Source organism: Camelus dromedarius, chromosome 32, assembly GCF_036321535.1.
Source record: "Camelus dromedarius isolate mCamDro1 chromosome 32, mCamDro1.pat, whole genome shotgun sequence".
Taxonomy (NCBI): Eukaryota; Metazoa; Chordata; class Mammalia; order Artiodactyla; family Camelidae; genus Camelus; species Camelus dromedarius.
In genome coordinates this window covers 8,122,867-8,140,970 of record NC_087467.1, presented here as the reverse complement: position 1 = coordinate 8,140,970, position 18,104 = coordinate 8,122,867, and the positions used below count along the sequence as shown (strand labels likewise).

The following is an 18,104-nucleotide window of genomic DNA, read 5'->3' as shown; positions in this document are numbered from 1 at the left end:
CATTCTTACCTTTATTTTCCTTTTTTTCTCTGTATGGAAGAGTACTAATTTGGATTGTAGCAAACATAAGCATTTCTGCAATCCCTACTCCCCACTATGTCTCTCATGAATGATATTTCCCAGAGGGTGAAATTAAAACAAGAACTAGGTGTATTAAATTTCTTTCAGGCTTGCTGCCAGATTCTTAGATGTATTTTTAGGTGTCGAATCCTAAGTTTGGGGAAGGGAAGGATGCTTAAATTTGCTGGTCTTTGTATTTCTTCTTCCTTTCTCCCAAGCATACTGTTTCCATAAGAGATCTTACCTAGAACTGAGGCCTTTTGTAAAGTTTGTTTTTACTTTATAATTCTATCTGAATTCTGTCAATGTATTTCATGCCATCCCAAGTAATTACAGTGTTTGAATTTCACAAAACTTCTATTTTATTGCACAAAGCTATGTTTATTGACTATCTTTTTATGGTAATACTTTTAATCAAAGCGGACAACTGCCATTGAACAAATTGCCTTGAGAATGCAAGCAGTCAAAGAAAGAGGAGGGGGAGGGAAGAAGGGGGAAGAAAGCTAAATTAAATTGACATTTGTCCTGTGGTATGAATGCCTAACAGTAGTGGTTGGTGTAGTTATTTTTAGACATTCCCTTTATCAAACATTTAAAGGTAAAAATTTTCCCATAGCCAGCAAAACTCTGAGTTGAATTCTTGTGACATTCTGCTGATCAAGGAATTTCCGATAAGTAGTACCAGAGTCTTCTGCAGAGGCAGGGTAGGAGGATGAATCAGAAATGAAGGAATGGACAAGAGAATGCTGATAAATATAATAAATGTTTACGGAACGTGTGATGTATTAACTGTGTTTTATATTAAGGAAGGTAACAAACATGATCAAAAATTTATATACGAAAAGTCAGCATTGGAAGAAAAATTAGAAAAATTCAAATCTAACATTTGAATTCACCTTTGAGAGGGAAACGACTTTTCACAGTTAGAAGCCGTAAAATAAACTACAAAGGAAAAGATCATCCTTATTGAGGATATAAAATTTTATGTATTCACATATCAAAAACGAAACGTTAAGTGACATTTTTTACTCAATATTTTAGATAATACAACATAGAGGTGGTATATAAAGAGTTTATTAAAACAGAAAAAAATGTTGACCTTGGAACATTGTGGTCAAAGGTCATGAACAGAGGAGCTTCAACAAATAAAACTAGGGCATAAACACATACGTGGATAAGAGTTGATCTTACTGATAGTCAAGAAATGCAAGCTAAAATAACTACTGGAGACTGTCCTTAGTTTACCTAATAATCAGTAAAAGCACCTTGACTTCAGATGATGCTTTGTGCTTTTCTACTACTGGTGAGAGCGTAAGCCAAAACAATTCATTTGCCTTATTTGCAGAAGGCCATTACGTAACTTATATCTCCTGAATCAATAATGCCACTTCTGCAAGCCTATCTTAAAATATCCTTGAATGCAAGGAAATAAGTATCATGTACACTAAAATAGTCATATCAATGCTGTATCAGTTATAAATAAAGGACATAATTTAAATGCTCGTCAGCAATATCAGTGGTTCTCAAACCTGACTGCACAGTAAATCATTTGGAAAAATAAGAAAATGCTGATGCTTGGGCTCCATGCAGGGTTGTTTATTTAATAAGTTTGGAGTTGCCTTAAACTTTGCATTTAAAAAAATTCCCCTAAAAATTCTAATACACAGCCAGATGGAAAACCACTGACTTTTGAAACAAGTTGGTAGAATATTTTTAACCATTCAGTATATTTATTATGATTGTGCAGTAGTATAGAAAGGGTATAATACAAAATGAAACATTGTGATTCAGCATTTAGGTAAATTATAACTTTAAAATAGAAAAACGCCAGAAAAACCGGCTAGAAGAAAGTTTATAAAATGCTCAGAGTTGTTTTAAAGAGTTGAGAGTTTTGAGCGATTTTTTAAATCTTTTCTTCAATTGACAGATATTTAGTATGTTCTTATATTACCTTTAAAAGAAAAACTGTGTTTACAAGAAGGGTTCCTGCTGACAAGATCCTCTAGGTAATTTCCTACTGATGGATTGTTTCTGCCTGTGAATACAGAGATTTATTCTGACTTCTAAAATAATCATATCCTGAAGTTAGAGTTACACCTCATATTATTATAATGAAATCCTCCATAGGATTCTTTTTACCTTTTCTCATCTCAGAAATATTTTCTCATGTAGTTTTCTGACTTTGGAATGTAATAAGCTCAAGTCAGTCATTTTTCCCTTCTTTTATTACTCTACATCTGTGCCTTTCAATTTTCACCTTTCTGAATACCATCTACATGCTGATGGTTCCCCAGTGTTTGTCTCTAACCCCAGCATTAACTCTGATGCATATATGTATCTGAATTTTGGATGCATACCTTTAAATCAATAAGCCCAGAACTAAGTCCGCCATATTTTTTCCAAACCATCTATTCTGTGTTACAATTTTAATTATACCACCATTTACCCCCAACCTGTGAAACAATCCTAAAATCCTTATTCTTCCTGATCATACACATCTAGTCAGTTTCTGTGTCCTACTGGTTCCTTCTCATGTATTTCTTGACTCTTTCTCCATCTCTCTCCCTTACCATCATTGCCGTTGTGAGGTTCTTCTTGTCTTCCCTGCAGTCCAGTACTGCAGGCTCCTAATTGATCTGTCTTCTTCTAGGCCTGTCTCGTTCTGAATCTGTCCTCATGCTAACAGAAGAACAAGGGCATTTTCCTCCTTAAAATCTCCTGGGGCTCTCCATCATCTCCCACTTGAGTCTGAGCTCCTCTCCATCGGGTTTAAACTGAAGTATAAATGTTATGCACATGGCTTAGTGTATATCCTCCTTCAGAGTCTGTTCCCAGCCCTATTCTCCCTCCCACTCACTGCTCTGGAAATACCGAATGATCACGTTTCTGCACACCTCATTCCATTCTGTCTCCGTGTGCCTTCTTCTTGCTACTCTTTCTATCTGAAATGACTTCCTCACCTCCGTTTGATTAGATTAGCAAAAATGTAGCTGTTCACCATGGACTAGAGTGGAAAAAATAGTTACTCTCAGGGAAGGTAATTTGGAAGTAACTATTAAAAATTTTAAAGTGCCCTTTTGATATAAAAATTCTTCTTTTTGGAATCTATCCTAGAGAAATAGTTATACATACTCTCTTGGTCTGTTTGAGCTTCCTTAACAGAACACCATGGACTGTGTGGCTTATCCACAACAGAAATTGGTTTCTCCCAGTTCTGGAGGCTGCAGAGTCTGAGGTCAAGGCACCAGTGAGTTTGGAGTCTGATGAAGGCCTGCTTTCTGGTTCATGGATGCTTGACTTCACACTGAATCCCTATGTGGGAAAGGGAATACAGAGCTGTCTAGGGTCTCTTTTACAAGAACACTAATCCCATGCATGACGGCTCCATCCTCATGACCTAATCACCTCCCAAAGGCGCCCACCTTCAGATGCCACCACACTGGGGATTAGGTTTCAACATAGGAATTTTGGTAAGAATACAAACATTCAATCCACAGCACATATACAAGGAGAAATATATACCAGAGTCTTCACTTCAGCACTGTTTTAATGGGTAAAAATAGATTCAAACTACTTATTAAATTATAAGGAAATACATTAAAAATTAGGATACAGTGTATCTACTTTATGAGATAGTAAGAGTAGTATATGAATATTAAGAGCATTTAATATTATATAGAATATTAAGAGCAAAATACATTCCATGGGAAAATGTCTCAGTCATGTTATTAAGTAAAAAAGCATATACCTCCAGTATATACTAACTGCTCTCATTCATGTTGGAGATAAATTTAAAATACCAAACCATAGTGTTGAATATATGCATATATAAGAAAGAAAACAGGAAAAGCTCTGAAAAAGATGGTAGATCTCTAATAGTCATTATTTCTGAAGCAGTGGGTGTCTTTGGGGGAAGTTGAGAGGAATTTATTACTTTTAACTCTGTATAGTGATGTACCTTTATGCTTTCCTATAATTTCCATGTATTTATTTATTTGCTTGCATAAAAATATTTAAACATTAGTATAAGTTGAAACAAGGGAGAAGGATCTGATAGAAAGAAGGCAAAGTGTGGTTAAGAGAACAAAATCATCAACTCTTTTTTCTTTTTTGTTTTGAAAATTTATGAAAATACAGCAAAATATCATAGACCAACAACTACCAGCTGGAATTAACAGTTGTAGACATGTTGTCAGAGTTGCTTTGGATTTCTTTTTTAAATAAAGTCTGGCAGAAAAAGCTGGAGTTCCTTTGATTTCCTTCTCTTCTCAGAGACAGTGTCATAGATTTGCTGTACACTATTGTGGTACAGAATGTTAGAGTTTTACTCTGAATATATAAAGTATATCTCTGTCTAGTTATATTGGTGAACATTTATTGACGAAACAATGACTCTTTGTGAATGTGTGTTGAGTTTTTCTAGGGTCTGTACCAAAAAGCAGAATTACTGATGTGTAAAGCATGAACACCTGTTTTTTCTTTTTTCACTAGATATTGCCAGATGTTTTTCCAAATTGGTTGTGTCAATTTATATTCTCACTAGAGTATTACACAGTTCCTACTTCTGGACATCCTCAACCAATTTTTGGTATTGCCAAACGTCAAATTTTGTTCTACTCTGTAAATTATGAAATGCTAGCTGTCACTACTCTCTGAACATTTTCTGAGTGTCCAAGTCTGACAGGACCCTGTGAGGGGAACACAAAGAATCCTAATGCAGCCAGAGTCCTAGAGAGCTGATGGCCATGGAGCAAGGAGTTGTCAGAAAGCACAGAGCTAAATGCTACAGTCACAGGACAGGCTGTAATGCCTGCAGAAGTTCAGAAACCATCATCATGGGCAGGAGAGTTCATTAGAAGTGCTTAGGAGATGAAGGCGAGGCATGCTTGACAAATGAAAAGGAAGAGGAGAACAGAGGGCGTTGAAGATGAATGGAGTGTGAAGGCAGGCAGCGTGGCTAGAAAGAACAGTATGCCAATGGTCAGACCATTATGAATGGCCCTTAAAACCTTAACCAGAAAGAGATACTAGAGCTTCAAAGCAGACCTATTTTAAATGCACCATTTTACAGATGAGAAAATTGAGGGTTAGAAAAATGAGGTCAGCTTGTATAAATCACTTATATTAGACAAGTGTCAAAAATCAAATAGGCAGGAGATATATTGGCTTATTTAATATATTGGCATGACCAAGTGATGTCATCGTGCCCCCCCTCCCCTTTCTTCCTCAATTTCACTCTGCTTGCCTCTGGTTAGCTTTGTTCTCGGTGGGCTCTGTCCCTGGGGAGGCAGACGTAGTCACTGACTAATATTTTTTGTACCTTTACAGCTTATGTTTCTACTGAAAATAATGTATACTCATTTCCTTTATTTCTCTACCAGTTCCCCCAAAAGATACTCAAACTCCCACCATTTGGCCAGATAGTTTAACCTGGCTAGCCTTTCCAGAGGGGAAATCAGGAAACCATTTCATTGATGACTAATCACATTAGTGAGGAAGGGAGAGTCTTTAAGAGAAAAGAAGACAGGATATGCAAAGAGGAGATGGCCACGTAGCCTGTGTGGTGTGTAGGGTGTTTGACACACATGATTATAGTCAGCAATTTAAGCAGAATATAGGTGATCACTTATTGTGAGTGCTTTATGTCCACACGTCCATGATCATAACAGCTTTTACAGCAGTGATTAATTCATTTCAACAAACACCTTTTGAGTACATTGAGATTGCTTGTCAAATAATACAAGGATAAATAAATAGGTGTCTCTCCGCTGTGGAGTTTCTAAACTTGTTGGAAGTAGTAAGGGCAGGAAAGTTAGAAGTGTAAACATTTTTGATGGAAGGAAACCATGAGGGATACGCAGAGTGTTGAGATTGAAATACAGTAAGGGAGATACCCTGAGATCACAAAAGGTGTCACCACACAGGTGGTAGTGACAGATTTTATTCTGAGTGGTAAATGGAGCAAGGAGTGGGTTGCAGTTCCAAGCAGAGGGTTTCATACAAGCCAAAACAGAGGTGGGAAACCGCGGAGGCTCGTGGTTTACTGAGTTGGGTCAGATTAAAGGAGAGTGGACTGGCAGTGGGAGAGTGATCTCGGAGTTGGGGAAGAGGAAGATGAGGGAGGTGCCAAGTGTACTGTAGAGGATCTTGATGTCAGCCCGGGAGTTTGTGCTTCCTTCTGTAGGCAGTGAAAACCACTGATGAAGAAAAAAAAAAGAGTCAATCAGTCTACTGTACGGCATGGCCTGAAGTCTGAGCAGTGTTTTATTTGTTTTGTGTTTGTTTTTGTTTTTTAAATAGGAAAATTGCTCTGGCCCCCAGTAGGTAGGCTGAATTGGAGCAGAGAGATATTGAAGGCAAGGGTAGGGGTAGGGGTCATACTGCCCACTTGTGATGGAAAGATTATTAGAATTAGAATGGGAGGGAGTGAACGTATAAACTGAAAGATGAACTTGATTGAGGCAGAATAATTCAAATAATCTGAGAAATGCTTCATTCCTGGCTGATCAAGCGAAGAGTTGTACCCATCACTGAGGGAGAAAGAGAATCAGGAGGAAGATCTCTACTGGGAGAGATGAGTCAGACGACTTCTGTGGTGGGTAATGTAATGTTGCGCATATGTAGTGTTTTCATTTATGTGTGGATACTATTTGTAAAGTTTTCAGTGCTATTTAAAGTGCCTGGATGTTTTTCAATTTTATAAATCTACACAAGGAAATACAATTATCGCACTGCACTATTTTTTCAAAGAGAAACAGGTATTTTATATACCTTTAAAATGATTTTTAAGCATTTTGCTAAAAAAATTAAATATTCCTGGAAACACAACTGCTAGGTACTTTTTCCTAATGATCCTAATCATAAATACAGTTTAGCATTTCCCCAGGAATATTTCTTGGCATACTATGAGATGTTGCCACATATTATTGTGGGGAAGATTTTTAAATTATATATACTTAGGAAACACTGAGTTAAGCCGGTTTCTGGAGTTATGTAGGATTTTTCAAAGACCAATATAATATTGTTGACATATTTGGTGAGTTTGCAAGAGGAGAATGCAGCTTTTTGGAAACGCATTTGACAGTTTTTTGAGCATCACGTGGAACTCATATCCCATAGAACACAGTCAGAAGTGCCGTGGTGTTAGCTGTTGCTAACAAAAATGGGAGACTATGAGTAGCTGCAAGTAGATTATCAAAATTTACATTTTTATATGAAACTATTTTATCACACCAAATATATTTAGAATGTCTGTTCTTGTCTTTAATGCATGGAATCCATTATTTTATTGTATTTTGGAAGATAACGTTTCTTGGCATAAATATTCTCTTTGAGATTACAGTTGTAGGGAAATAGGATAAAGTCCTGAAGCGCCATCAGTGGCCCTGAATTGGCCGCCTCTGCATTGGAGTCGGTGATAGAAGAAATCACATGGTTCCGTCTCAGTCATCTCCTTGGAGTAAACTAGGGATAACATCTAAATTCCAAATGATTTTCTCCTTGTTGTGGCACGTGCCTCAAGGCTCCTTTCTTCCGAATCCCTTGTCATTTCACATGTATTCAGAGAATTCAGTTCAGCTCAGCCTGCACATCTGTAATGTGCAAAGCACTGTCAGAGTGCACATTTACTTCAAGATTAGCTTGCCATATATAATGTGCTCAATAAATATTTATTCAGCTAATGGATTGTGTTATTCTTTAATGATCCAGTTCTACAAAGAGGCATCTCGGTTATGGATCTGAATTCTCTACCATATTCTCTCAAAGTTCTTTCTTCCTTAGTTTTCATAGGGTAGCATTATGTGAGGAAGATAATGAACAGTATCGTCTAATGCAGCTTAGTTCTTTCTTTATATTAGTTGAAATCTACCCTGGGGGAGTCATCACTATAGGCAGCATTGAGTGAAGACGGAGTCAACATCTTACCATTTTCCAGTGCCTGGCTTTTCTTTGTGTGTTTCCATCAAATGCTACATATTCTTTTTTTAGTATCCAAGGTTAGTTAAGTGGAAGAAACAACTCTATGGACATAGAATACGAGATAGTGGAAAGAGCATGGACTTTGGAATCAGAATTTGAATTTCAGCTGTATCACTTACTTGTTACTTGATTACAGTCAGATTCTAACCTCTCAGTCTCAGTGACATCTGTAAAACTGGGAATCACGCTTATATTTTATGGTGACTGTACGGAATATAGATAATAGTTGTGAAAGTTCTGTCACATTAGAGATGCTCAATAAATGGTAACTGTAATAATAGATATTTATTATTATCATTCTTTTCTCTCTACCTTTACTAAATACATTATTTTCAATATTAATCACATGTGAAAGGCTACAGGATGGGCGTATATGCACTCCCATATCTTCACTTATTTTTGCTAATGAAATAAAAATGAAATTAGGCAAAATATTACCTAAGCCAGTTATTTAAACAAGCTACAGAATATTTAATTTCTTTCCATTTCCTGTCTTTTGCACCTCTAGTTGCTGGTTACTTTGAGCTGTAGTAGTATTTATAATAATAATAATTAATAATAGTAACTCAAATTTTTGAACACATACAATATGCCAGATGCAATTCTAGGTATCTTCCATGTTTTAACTCATTAAATCTTCAGGATAGCCCCCAATGAAATAGTGACTTCTGTTACCCACACTTTGTAATTGAGGAATCTGAGACCCTGAGAGTTGAAGTTCAAAGTCATAGAGATAGTAAGTGATCCAGCCTCAGTTGAACTCAGGCTGACTGGCTCCAGAAGCCTCAGTCTTATTCATTGTACTCCCTTGCCTTTCCCAGTGTATCAGTGGTAATATGGCATGCCACCATGTGCACGGTTGTAGAGAAATAATTGCCAATACCTGGCTACACATGTGATGTCTTCTTCTCTTGATGTCTGCAACTAAGTATAACCACCTCACCTCATATTAGAGGTCTTTAAAAAATGTAATTTAGATTATATACTTTAGCTTACACTTTTATGGAGCTATTGATTAATTTCTTTATAGATCATGTTCAAAAATAGTACTAAGCAAACTTTTGTCCCTGTATTGATGTTTTGAAATTCCTGTCTCCTAAAACAAAAGGTCTATTTAGTGAATATGGCTGCATGAATCACTGTAGTCTTAATCTCGTAGTAGCTTGGTAGTGTCCATAAAGTGGATAAAATATCTAAGTTCAAATGCCTGTGTATAACCCCCAAAGAATATAGTTTTATATTGTTCAAGCCAATCAGAGATGCGTATTTAGGTTTGGGGCCTGAAAATGTTTCTCTAAATTTAAGAATTAAATTGCACAACATATGTCACTTTGTAATCACATCTTGCCCCAATATCCCCACCTCGTAGAAGAGTCCTTGGGACTATGTTTCTGATTTTACCCTACAAACATGTTGAATATTGAAAATCATGTAGGTTTTCTTTACATAGAAATATGCAGAATGTCTTCCTTTTAAATATCACCCATCTTGAGTTGATTGGTGGTTCCTATTTACTTTTATATCTTTATAAGGACTTTGAAATCAGAGGAGAATTTGGATTTCAGTATCACTTAGTTATTGGACTACAGTAAGATTCTTCACCTCTCAGCCTCAGTTACATCTGCAGAGTCAGGAGTCATACTTAAATTTTGTCTCTGATCTTTGTTGTTTGTCATTGCCCATTAAAAACTTTCACTGGTGTTCTTAGAGGGACTGTGATGTTTGGGACACTGTTCTTGTCTTCAAAATCAAATTTCAGAATTATTCTCAGTCATTTTTTGGCTAACATTTTATGTGCTAAGGTTCTTTAGCTGACATATATGAAGGACTCTGCCTTTTAAGTTTTTATTTTCAGTTATTTTTGGGTGTTCCAGACTAGCAGTGATGTTTCTCAAGAATGAGTTAGTTTGGCCTTGACTTTCTAGGGTAGTTTAATCATCTAGGTTACTAATTTATCAGCTGATACACACCGTGTATATGTATGTTTAAGAGTCATCCACATTCACTGGTAGAAATAGTTAATTGTTGTTCACTAAATAACTAAATAAATAAACCCCTGGATGAATTATTCATTTTTTAACAGTTTAAAAAACTTTTTTGTGAAGTATAACATATATAAAGTCAAATGTACAAATCCTAAATAAGCAATTTAATTTTCACATAGTGAACACTATGATTCTGTATAAAGAACTGAAACATTACCTACACCCCTGAAGCCCACGTAACTTACTCTTAAAAATATGTTGTTTATAATTAAGACATTTTCTTTAGGCTGTCAACACTGAAAATACTTAAAGGAGCTTTTATTAATTTTTTTGAAAGAGTGAACTTAAAATTATTTCAATTAACTTGTATTACTAGCACATAGTGAAATAACTATCTAATAATGCTGCTTAATAATACTTCTTACATTTGTTGAATTTTTAGACTTGTGGTGGTGTACTTTTTTGATGTTCCCATAATTGCAAAATGAGATTTAATAATGTTTTCAGGAAATAGCTTTCTTCTGAAATTTTTGTTAAGAGGTACTTAAGAAAATAAAGTAGTCTAAGATTTGGATTACTTAAATATTGCCTTACAAAGCATTATTATTTTATGTGGAAAAGAACTGAGGACCACAATGATGATATTTCCTTTGCCACTTCTGTAAATATTTTTCCAATTGCATTCCCCAGGTATTCTCTCTGGTTTTCAAAATAACTCAGATAGACAGGCCATCCTTTCTTTTCACTAAATGTACATTATTAGTAAAATTTTACATGTTTCGTCAACAATTTGATGTGATAAAGCAATGGTTTTTCTGTAGTTCACACAGCACTGGGGCTCTGCAAAGCATCTCTGGGGGTTCTTTGATGTCTAGACAGTTTAAATTATGCCTGCTCCCCTGCCTCCAAATTCCACCCCTGTTCTGCTTCAGGGGTTGTGGGAAATGAAAACAAACCAGAAGGGTTCCACAACCCCACAGTCTAGGGAGAAAAACAAACAAGCAGAATAAGCTGTATATCTACCCTGGCAGGTGTATCGGAAAGGGCCCGATTACAGGGAATGGCTGAAAGAAAGGAACTGGGACAAATCATGTCCTGCTTGTTTATTTCTAATTATGTCCCTAATAGGGAAATGTATGTGCATTGTGGACAAAATGAAAACATAATGGAAGCGTTAGGGAAGAAAGTGGGATTCATCTCTTACCCCAGTCCTCCAGTGTCTTCCTCCCGGCCCACCGCCAAACCAGGAGTTTGGTGCGTTTCTTGCCCGTTGTCTTATTTATTGAAACGGTAAGATGTAAAGTTGCATTTTAAGTTGGAAAAACTAACTTCTCTTTTTCTTTCCTTTTTTCTTTGTTCTCCTTTTGTAAATCGGGATATCGCAATTCTTCCAATTCATCTTTTTAGAAAGTAAGTAACTTTTGAAATATCAGAGATTTTTTTTTGTTAAAATATTGATGTTTTGTTATTTCATATATAGTATACACATGCACGTATTCTGTTACAGATTTTTTAACTTATCAATTCTGACTGAGGTAATAAACTCTTGCATTAAGTGTGAACAAAATTTTTTAAAATTAAAAGTAAGAAATATTACATAGAAGGTGTTCCTGCTATCTAAGAATCCAGGCTTTTAAGACATACTTACCTTATCTTATTTTATGCCCACAGTAAGTCATTGTGTTTTTTAATATATACAGATAAATAGATATTTATGTCTTTCTTAAAGCTGGTCTAGGTATACTTACTAGTTCTACTTTGTCTGAATATAAAAATAATAAAAATCCATAAATAAGACTTTTATTTATCCCTGTTCAATGACAGTTAATTAAGGCATTCATTTCTTTAGGAAAAGCCGTTCAAAATTTCAAGACTTTATGGAAATGTTGAGAATAATAGCAATAAGTAAATGGTATGAAAGATTTTTAAAATTCACTTTCCTATGTATATGTAGTGGATGAAACAGTTACCTTTTTAGTAAGCACTTCACTCTTGCAATGCTTAAGTTGTATTGTTTTTAAATAAAATGGACCGTGTAATTTGGTTTTTTTCCTGTAAAGAAATGCAAGTGATTTGCTTAAAACTGAGTGGCTAATCAGCCAGTGGTTTGAGTAGTAGAATTTGCATTTGACTGCAAAATATTTTTTAATTCTTCTGAAATGCAAATGTATAGTTTTGAAGTAAAACAAATTTCATATGTTTGTTTTGGGAAAGATTTGGGAAAATTACAGCAGTCATTGAGACTTGTGGAGATACACTGTCATGTGGTTGTGAGTTACATCTTTTTTAATATTTCCATAGTAATTCTTGAGTTTATTGAGTTAATAAACAGTATAATTTAATAATATATTCATGTTCAACAAAGCTTATTATTTATATGAAACTAGGTGCTTATCACTTAAATTTGCAGCAAGCATAGCATTAAACTGCTATTTAGTAGTCAATTTATCTTCTACAATTATCTTTGGCTTAGTGTACCTTAGAAAAGAAATGTAGATTATAGTGATATTAAATTATATTTGTTCAGTATTCTTTAGCTTTAAATCTGTATTAAACTTTAGTATTCTAAATCTGAATTCTTGGAATTGTGTGTGTCAGGACCTTAGGAATAAAGAACAGGAAGAATGTGTGTGAGGTTTGATGTTAGGTGGACAGTTTTATTAAGTTATATTTTTAAACCGTCTCCATTGTTTTATTTTTATGTATAGGATTCTACTTTACTTGTAGTGTTAACATTTTCTTGCCAAGTCCCTAAAGAAAAATCTGTGTTTCTGACAGTTTCACCAAATTAAAACTCCACAAATCTGGTAGAGTAATTCTCAGCTTCAAATTGTCTGTGCTTTTTTTCTGAAAAGAATAATGATAAAAATATATACTTTGCAGTGTTGAGTATAACATTGTAGCATTATTTATCTGGAATTTATTCATGGACAGACATTTCTGGGAGATGAATATATTTTACTTTGTAAGGTATGCCTGGCCCACTTTACATATGAGCAGAACATCTTTTGTGAGGGAGAATAATGAAATGAGGTCTGGAAGCCTGTAGAAGCTTCGTGAGGAAAGATATTACATAAACACCCAGCATTGTTACCATGTGGACTTTAATGTACTTTAACTGCATTGTTCTATAACCAAATTTATATTAGGGCTGTTGCTTCCTGTCAGACCAAATGGAGCCATATTGATGTGTTGGCACAGAGAAGCTGTTTCCTAAAATAATAAAGAGTGTTCTTCTTCTTATAATGCTTATAAACCTTTATGACCATGATGTGTATATATGCTGACTTGCTGTTAATGTGTGTTGTGGCAATTCAGCAAATATGGCTTTTTCATTTTCCTGGTGAGTTTTCATATTAAGTAAGAGATCTGATAAACTTGGTTTTTAGAAGACTTTTAATTCAGTGACATAAAAGTATGTTTCTATCACAGAAATTCAAACTTCAAAACCTTAATATCCTAAAGGTTCTCATGTCCCGGGATATTTTGGATTGAATACACAAAACCTCTAAGAGGCGAATGGGGTGGAGAAGGGCATCTAATCAGTATTGGTTCAACCAAATGTTGATCATTTAGCGTATTAGGAAGTGAATTGTATATGGAAATACAAGTAAATGAAAGTAATAATTCTGCCTCTAGATTCAAGTGTGCAAAAATATCAGTTTACAAACAAAACACGCAAGAAATTCTAAAGCCTACCCCAGGAAATATATACATATTATGCATTTCGTAAACATCCTTTTAAGTATGTGACTACATTTAATAATGTTTCTACACATGAGCTTTGATATTTTAATCAATAGTTAATGGTGTTTGATTTCTTAAATCTGTTTTCATAATTCAGTCACTTGCATCTTTACTACAGAACATAATTATTAGCTGGGCAGAATTCCCAAACACGTATTTCTTTATTTGACAAATAAAGAATCGAGAAAAGGGTGTCATTAGAGAAGCTATATCAGAGATATAAATACAGATAGAGATTTTTATTTGGCCTTGTGAGAAATGCAATCCCATGAGTAACCTAAATACTTGTAATTTCAAATCAGTTCTTCCCTGGTTTCTTATTATTCTTTTGTTGCTTTTCAACCTATGGGATGGAGCTGTCCTTGAACTTGGTTTATTTGATCATTCAAGTGCAACCATCAAGTTGTCTGTAATATTTAAAAACTGAGGCTTCATGCTATTATTTGTAAAATAACACCGCATAAACGTTTGGGCTTTGGTTTCTTTGAAATACAGTGTTGGTCGCTTTATGAATAAAAGCATAATTTCTATTCAGGAGACTTTTTGCCTGAAGCCTATAAGACAGATGCATCTGATTAACTTTGGCAAAACTGGCCTGGCCTGTTATTGTAATGTAGATGTTTTCAGGGTTGGGAGGATATTTTAAAAAGGCATGTGAGAGGGTCTTTTTTTTTTTTTCCTTAAGAGACTGAGAACAGTTTTGCCACAGAAACTGCGACTCAGACTGCTTCATTTTTTGCACACTTTTATTTTCTAGTGGAACTTCTCCATTAGCCTGTCTGAATGCAATGCTTCACACTAACACTCGAATAGGGGATGGAACATTCTTCAAAATCCCTGGAAAGTCAGGCCTCTATGCTCTCAAAGTAAGTTGGATTGTTCTGTGTATTATGACTGTTATTACTGTGTACCATGCATTTTTTCAGACATGTGAAGGTAAACAAAATTAGATTTGGGTGAAGGGTAGAATGACCCCTTTGCCTTTTAAATGTTTTCAGATGTCTTAAAAATGATTTCATATTAAGTATAAACAATGACATTTTTCTTTAAGGAAAGCATATCTGTGGTTTCACTCTAACATATGGTAATGGAAAATAGTTGTGGCTTCCTTAAAATTCTTGATTCTTAAAAATTTACATGGAGGAGTGCCATGGTTCACCAGCCAAGAGTTTGAGATGATCACAGTTGCCAGAAACAGTTTAACTTAATGACCATCGGTTGAGATACAGACTTCACACCTGTACGCCTTTCTGTTTTTTATAAAAATAAGAAATGTACCCATTCCTCTTGAAAATTTGCTGATTTAAACCAATAATTTCATTTTGAAACAACCAGTGATCTCAAGGAAGTTTTGCTAGTAATGCATACTTGTTATATGAGAAGAAAAGAGACATAAGATAAAAAGCTTCAGATAACTGGGTATTTTAGTGTAATTCCCATCCCCATCTAGAATGGAAATCCCATCTAAGAAGTGGAATTCCAGAGGGCAGAAACTGATGATCTGCAAATGGTTGCCTAACTTGGAACTAGCAAGATCAGAGTTTTATTTCTTACAAATTGAAAGGATGTCACTTCTTTAATAAATGACAGATTACTTTTAAAGTTTATTAATTTCCTTTGAGAAGTTTCTTTTTTAATGCTGAAATTTATATGTGGCAAAGAAGCAGGGGTACGTTCTCAGCCACTAAGCATCCAGCTCTCGTTACTATGTGTGTTTCAGAAAATAACCCAGGTTAATCAAAGGACTTGCATTATTTCAGATGATTTTTGTAGCTACTTGAGTGTCTAATTCATTATTGAAGTTCTGAGTTGTTAAGGCGTTTTCTAAAAGGAGGAAGGTAGAACTGACAAAAACAGAAACAGCCTATGCCGAAAAGGAACTTTGTTTCAGTATGGATCCTAAAGGTTGTCCAAAAAATCAGCTGTGGCAATGTGCTTTTCCCAGGTATTTTTTAACCCCCAAAGAAGTGATTTTACATTAAAAATAAATCAGTACTGAAATTCCAAATCACAAGTGACTGTGACAATTCCTCAGGACCCTGGAATTATCTGGGATGTTTTCAGGTGCTAATACATATCCATAAATCATTATTTTAAAAATAATGTAGAAAGAGGAGTCGTCATGCCCAGCGGATGGAACATTGGATTTAGGCTGCGAGTCTGAATTGGATGGCACAGAAATGGCGGAGGCCAATGCCAATGTGGAAGGAAATGGAGGTAAGTGTGACAGATTTCAAGATATAAATCCTGTTCTCTTAAATTTTAAATAGGTTTCCAATAACTTGCTAACTGAACGCCCTACCATTATAGATAAAATTTTCTTCTAAGTTTTTACCACCTACTTAGATTTATCCTCAAACAATTTTGGTTCAAAAGATTAGCACCTGAGAAAAGTGGACAGTTCTTTGCTTTTTTGTCTTATTTTGTTTTTTTAACAGTTTGGATTTGGAGATTATTCTTGAGTGTTATTAGTATATTTCTCCTCAAGGTGAGAGGGTTACCAGGGTATATAATGGTTTTATGCTTATGTGAGGCCTGAGAATGCCAATGTTTTATTTCCAATTGTGCTGATTCTTTTTGTGATCACAAGTAGTTTTATAATAGCTTTTGTTCCTGAGTTTGTCCTTAATAAATTAATCTTAATGTTAAATGCCTCACAATGAAACAATGGCCAGATAAGTTATATTCTTCTGAAATGATTTTGAAAAGTGAGCAACCCTTCTAGAATTCTAAGGGGATATTTTCCACCTCTGAATTCTGTCCATGTGGGTTCATTTTTATCTTTCCCAAGACATTTGCATTGTGATTTCTGTTGGTGTATATAATTTCTGTACTGCCATTTTGGCAAATCTTTGTTCCACAAAAGTTGTACTTTTTTTTTTTTTTTTAACCTTACTCACTGGTCCCACAAGTGGACCCAGATCATGATTTGGAAGGAAGGCTGTGTCATTAAAGTCTCTGTCGGTGGACTCATAGAAATCAGTAAATTATCTTTAAACAAACAGACCTTAAAGGATCCTTGCAGAAATATCGTATTTCAGTAATAGCCCAAAGCCATTCATTTTATTAATGGTCATAGGAGTCCCTTTGTATTCTGACTGGCCACTCCTGCCCTCTAAACTGGTGTGCTTTCTGATAGTCCCCAAGAGACTGATTCTGCTCCAGTGCTTTCTGACCTGCAGCAGAGGTGGTGAATTAATGTAGGAAACACAGATTCTTGTCTCAGTAAAATAGCTGAAGTTGGCTTTGTAGACTTTTTTTTTCAACCAACTTTCATTTAATTTGATGTCCTTATTCCTATACCTTTTGAAAACTCAGCTCAACCCCTCACCATTGTTGTGGTGATGCTGTGAACTTTGGCAGGTTCTTGTGGTTAGAGAACAAAGCAGAGACGCATGGCAATTTCTGGCTTCCTGGAGGGGCTGGTGAATGGGGCACCCTCTTCTCCTCTTTTTGTGCTGCCTGCTTGCATGAGCTCTTGTGTGTTCTATCACCCCCCATTAATGTACATCAGCGTGTATATTGAGTTTCTACTACGTGCCAACAAGTACTGTTCTCAACACTGTAGTTACAGCAGTGAAAAACAAGAGCAAAAAGAGACCTCTAATGGATTTTATTTTGGTAGAGAGACAGACAAAAAGCAAAATAAATATGTAAACTTTACGGCTTATTCCATGTTGACAAGTGATATGGGGCAAAATAAATTAAGTAAGGAGATAAGAGTGAGAGAGAGGGGTATGTTTGAGAAAAGACCCGAGGGGGCAGGTATTTGATGGAAGAGAGTTCTTTGTAGAAGTAGTAGCAATTCCAAAGGCCTTGAGGCAGGAGAGTGCCTGGGAAGTTCCAGAAACATCTTGAGGCCAGTGTGGTTGGAGGCCAGAGTGAGGAAGGGAGAAGATGGTAAGATATGATGTCAGAGAAATTATGGGGCCAGCTTGTGTAGTGCCTTGATACAGGCTTTTGTTTTGAGTGAGATGTTAAACCATTGCAGGGTTTTGAGCTAGAAAGACAGTGATCTCACTGAAGGTTTAGCCGGATCACTAAGTACAAAAAACTATATAAGGGAACAAGGACAAAAGCAGGGAGACCAGTTAGAAAGATATTGGTATATTCTAGGTAAGAGGTGATGGTGGTTTGGAGAACAGAGGTAGCAGTGGATGTGACGAAAGGTGATTGGATTCTGGGTGTATATACGAAGGTAGACCCAACAGGAGCTGCTGAAATTAGTGTAGTTATAAAATGAAGAGGAGAGTTGGAGATATCCCCAAAGTTTGATTGTCAGCAAATAAAAGAATAGTATTTTCTTTAACTTAAACAGAAAATCTGCAAAAG

At 35.6% G+C, this 18,104-nt stretch overlaps 1 protein-coding gene across 3 annotated transcripts in view; it reads left to right on the top strand.

Moving 5' to 3' along the window:
- ASXL3 (ASXL transcriptional regulator 3) overlaps positions 1–18,104 on the top strand; it is a 159,857-nt gene that overhangs the window by 50,817 nt on the left and 90,936 nt on the right. The window contains exons 3-4 of one of the 3 annotated variants that reach the window (XM_064481519.1): positions 14,530–14,638; positions 15,881–15,989. In XM_064481519.1, coding sequence (XP_064337589.1) covers positions 14,530–14,638; positions 15,881–15,989 — 218 coding nt within the window. Of the gene's footprint in view, positions 1–14,339; positions 14,639–15,880; positions 15,990–18,104 lie in introns of those variants that run through there. The other 2 variants (XM_031438997.2, XM_031438996.2) reach the window with 2 other exon arrangements.